This window comes from Nicotiana attenuata, chromosome 10 (genome assembly GCF_001879085.1).
Source record: "Nicotiana attenuata strain UT chromosome 10, NIATTr2, whole genome shotgun sequence".
Classification (NCBI taxonomy): Eukaryota; Viridiplantae; Streptophyta; class Magnoliopsida; order Solanales; family Solanaceae; genus Nicotiana; species Nicotiana attenuata.
This window is the reverse complement of record NC_031998.1, coordinates 32,646,865-32,648,992: the sequence shown is the minus strand read 5'-3', so window position 1 is coordinate 32,648,992 and position 2,128 is coordinate 32,646,865. Positions and strand designations below refer to the sequence as shown.

Here is a 2,128-nt window from a genome sequence, read left to right as displayed (position 1 = left end):
ACCTCTTCTGGTAAAAATGTGAGTACGTATTGCTGCATCAAAAAGGTTGCAAATTTTGCTATTTGTGAACAACAGCTAACACTTTTAAGAAATGCCAAAAATTGCAAACTGATCTCTGAACAATCACAAAAGGTGTAAATTATTGTTTCTTGATTTCTATAAGATTTCAATCTTCGAAGACACTGATAGCTACAAGTAGATATTACTTTTGATTCTGTAAGCAGAAAAAAGGGCTCTTTTTAGAGAATAAGCTGGATACGTCCTATATTCATATTTAATTTCAAGGTTTTAAACACAAGATTTAAGTTATCTACACAAGCAAGCAAAAAATTTTGAATAGTATATTTCGTTAGGGTAAAGAATTTTTTATACTATCAGGTCATCCAAAGAATATTTTGTAAATAAAACCTTCTTAAAATATGAGATTTATAATCTTAAAAATAAAATAAGTTTTACCGACGTTTCTGTGACCCGGAGTCTTCGTATGGGAAGTCTCCCTCTATGAACGTGAACTATGGAGGAGGATGGATTTGATGTAGGAGTAGAGTGGAATCTGAAGCAGGGTATCAGGTTCAGATGACCTCAAACTGGATAGAGCAGGATTGGTGGAACATGTGGTCGTCTCAAAATAGAAAGAAGGGCAGACGTCCCTACATTGTTCCAAAAGGAACTTAAGAGAAAAGAATAGGACTGAAAAAAAGGTCCGCTCTTGTAGAAGAGCTACAGAGACAGATACGGATTCAATCCGAGCTAAGTTCATAAGTAGACAATAAATAAATGTGACCTGATGGTGTAAAATTTACTTACGCTGATAGTGTACATAACTTAAACTTGAAGATTTTGTACAACCAGTTCATCTTAACTTACGATAGCAGATTGGTTACCATTTTTATCACATTACTAATTAATATATAGGAGTACAAAGTTATTTATCTATAACTACCAAACAAGTGACTTGATGGTATAAATATTGAATATTTTTCTTTATCTCCCCCCCCCCCCCCCCACCACCCCACACACACCCAACCCTACCCACAAGCTTTCTTCTTCCTATCTTTGTCAACAAGGGAAAGGACAATGGGTTAGATGCCATTTGTTTCCTAATTCTTGAATTAACACTAGTTTCATTATTGGCTTGAATTATTGAGTTTAGAAATAATTATTTAGAGTTGAGTGAATTTGTTTCTAAAACAAAATGTAGCAAGAAAAAAAAAAAAACATGAAAACTAAGATGGTATATATGATGTAAGCATTAAGAAAAAAATCTCACTATAAAATGAACTATGAATTTCATCAAAATCTCAGCTTTATATATACATCATGATTCTCTTGATCATTTTTAGGCAAAAGACAATAGCTAGCTAGCCATTTTTAAAGTACCAAAATACCCACGGTTTTGCCCAATCAATTCACCACAAAAAAGAACTATATCATCACTATAAGTTTGAGAAAAACGTGGGTATTTTGGATAATAAAAAGAAAAAAAGACAAAAAAAATAAAAAATCAAGAACCTAAAAATTTAAGAGAGAAAATTGATCTCTACTTGTTATGAAGAGGATCTGGACAACTTGGTACCCTTCTTTTGCTGTCTTGTAATAAAGTCCCATTTCCATTTCTCGTACTGTTGTTGAGATCAGAGAAATACTTTTGAAATAGCTCCGTTTGATTCTTGTTGTTGTTGGAATTTTGCTCTACTTCTGCCACTGTATTTTCAGGAAATATCCGTATTGCCCCAACGAAAAATTGTCCGCTATGAACCAAAACCGAGATAATCACGAGCAGAAGAAACACAAGAGAAGAAGAATAATACATGGTTTTTTGGGTTCTAATATTTCTGCCGGAAAATGACATGGCCAGTTGGGAAAAAACACCCACATAAAGAAGAAATAACCAAATGTACAAAATTTGTTTGGTTTTTCTGAATTTTGAGCCTTTAGGGCAGAATGGTTTTTCTTTATCTCTCAATATTCTCTCTTTTTTATGTTGAAAATAAGAGGAGTGTTGTGTTTAAGAGTGTTATTTTCAACTACTCAAGTATGAGTTGACGGCTTAGTGTTTGTATACATAAAGAAAGAGAGACACAGAAACAAAGAAAGAAAATGGTGTGGGGGAGAGGAAAGGAGGGGA

General features: G+C 33.5%; 1 protein-coding gene across 1 annotated transcript; it reads right to left on the bottom strand.

Annotated features, from left to right (window-relative positions):
• LOC109233899 (CLAVATA3/ESR (CLE)-related protein 27-like) lies at positions 388 to 2,079 on the bottom strand. The gene is made up of 2 exons (XM_019399748.1): positions 1,545 to 2,079; positions 388 to 650 (listed from the first exon to the last, which is right to left on the bottom strand). The coding sequence occupies exons 1-2, from the start codon at positions 1,850 to 1,852 to the stop codon at positions 500 to 502; spliced, it is 459 nt and encodes a 152-aa protein (XP_019255293.1). The 5' UTR covers positions 1,853 to 2,079; the 3' UTR covers positions 388 to 499.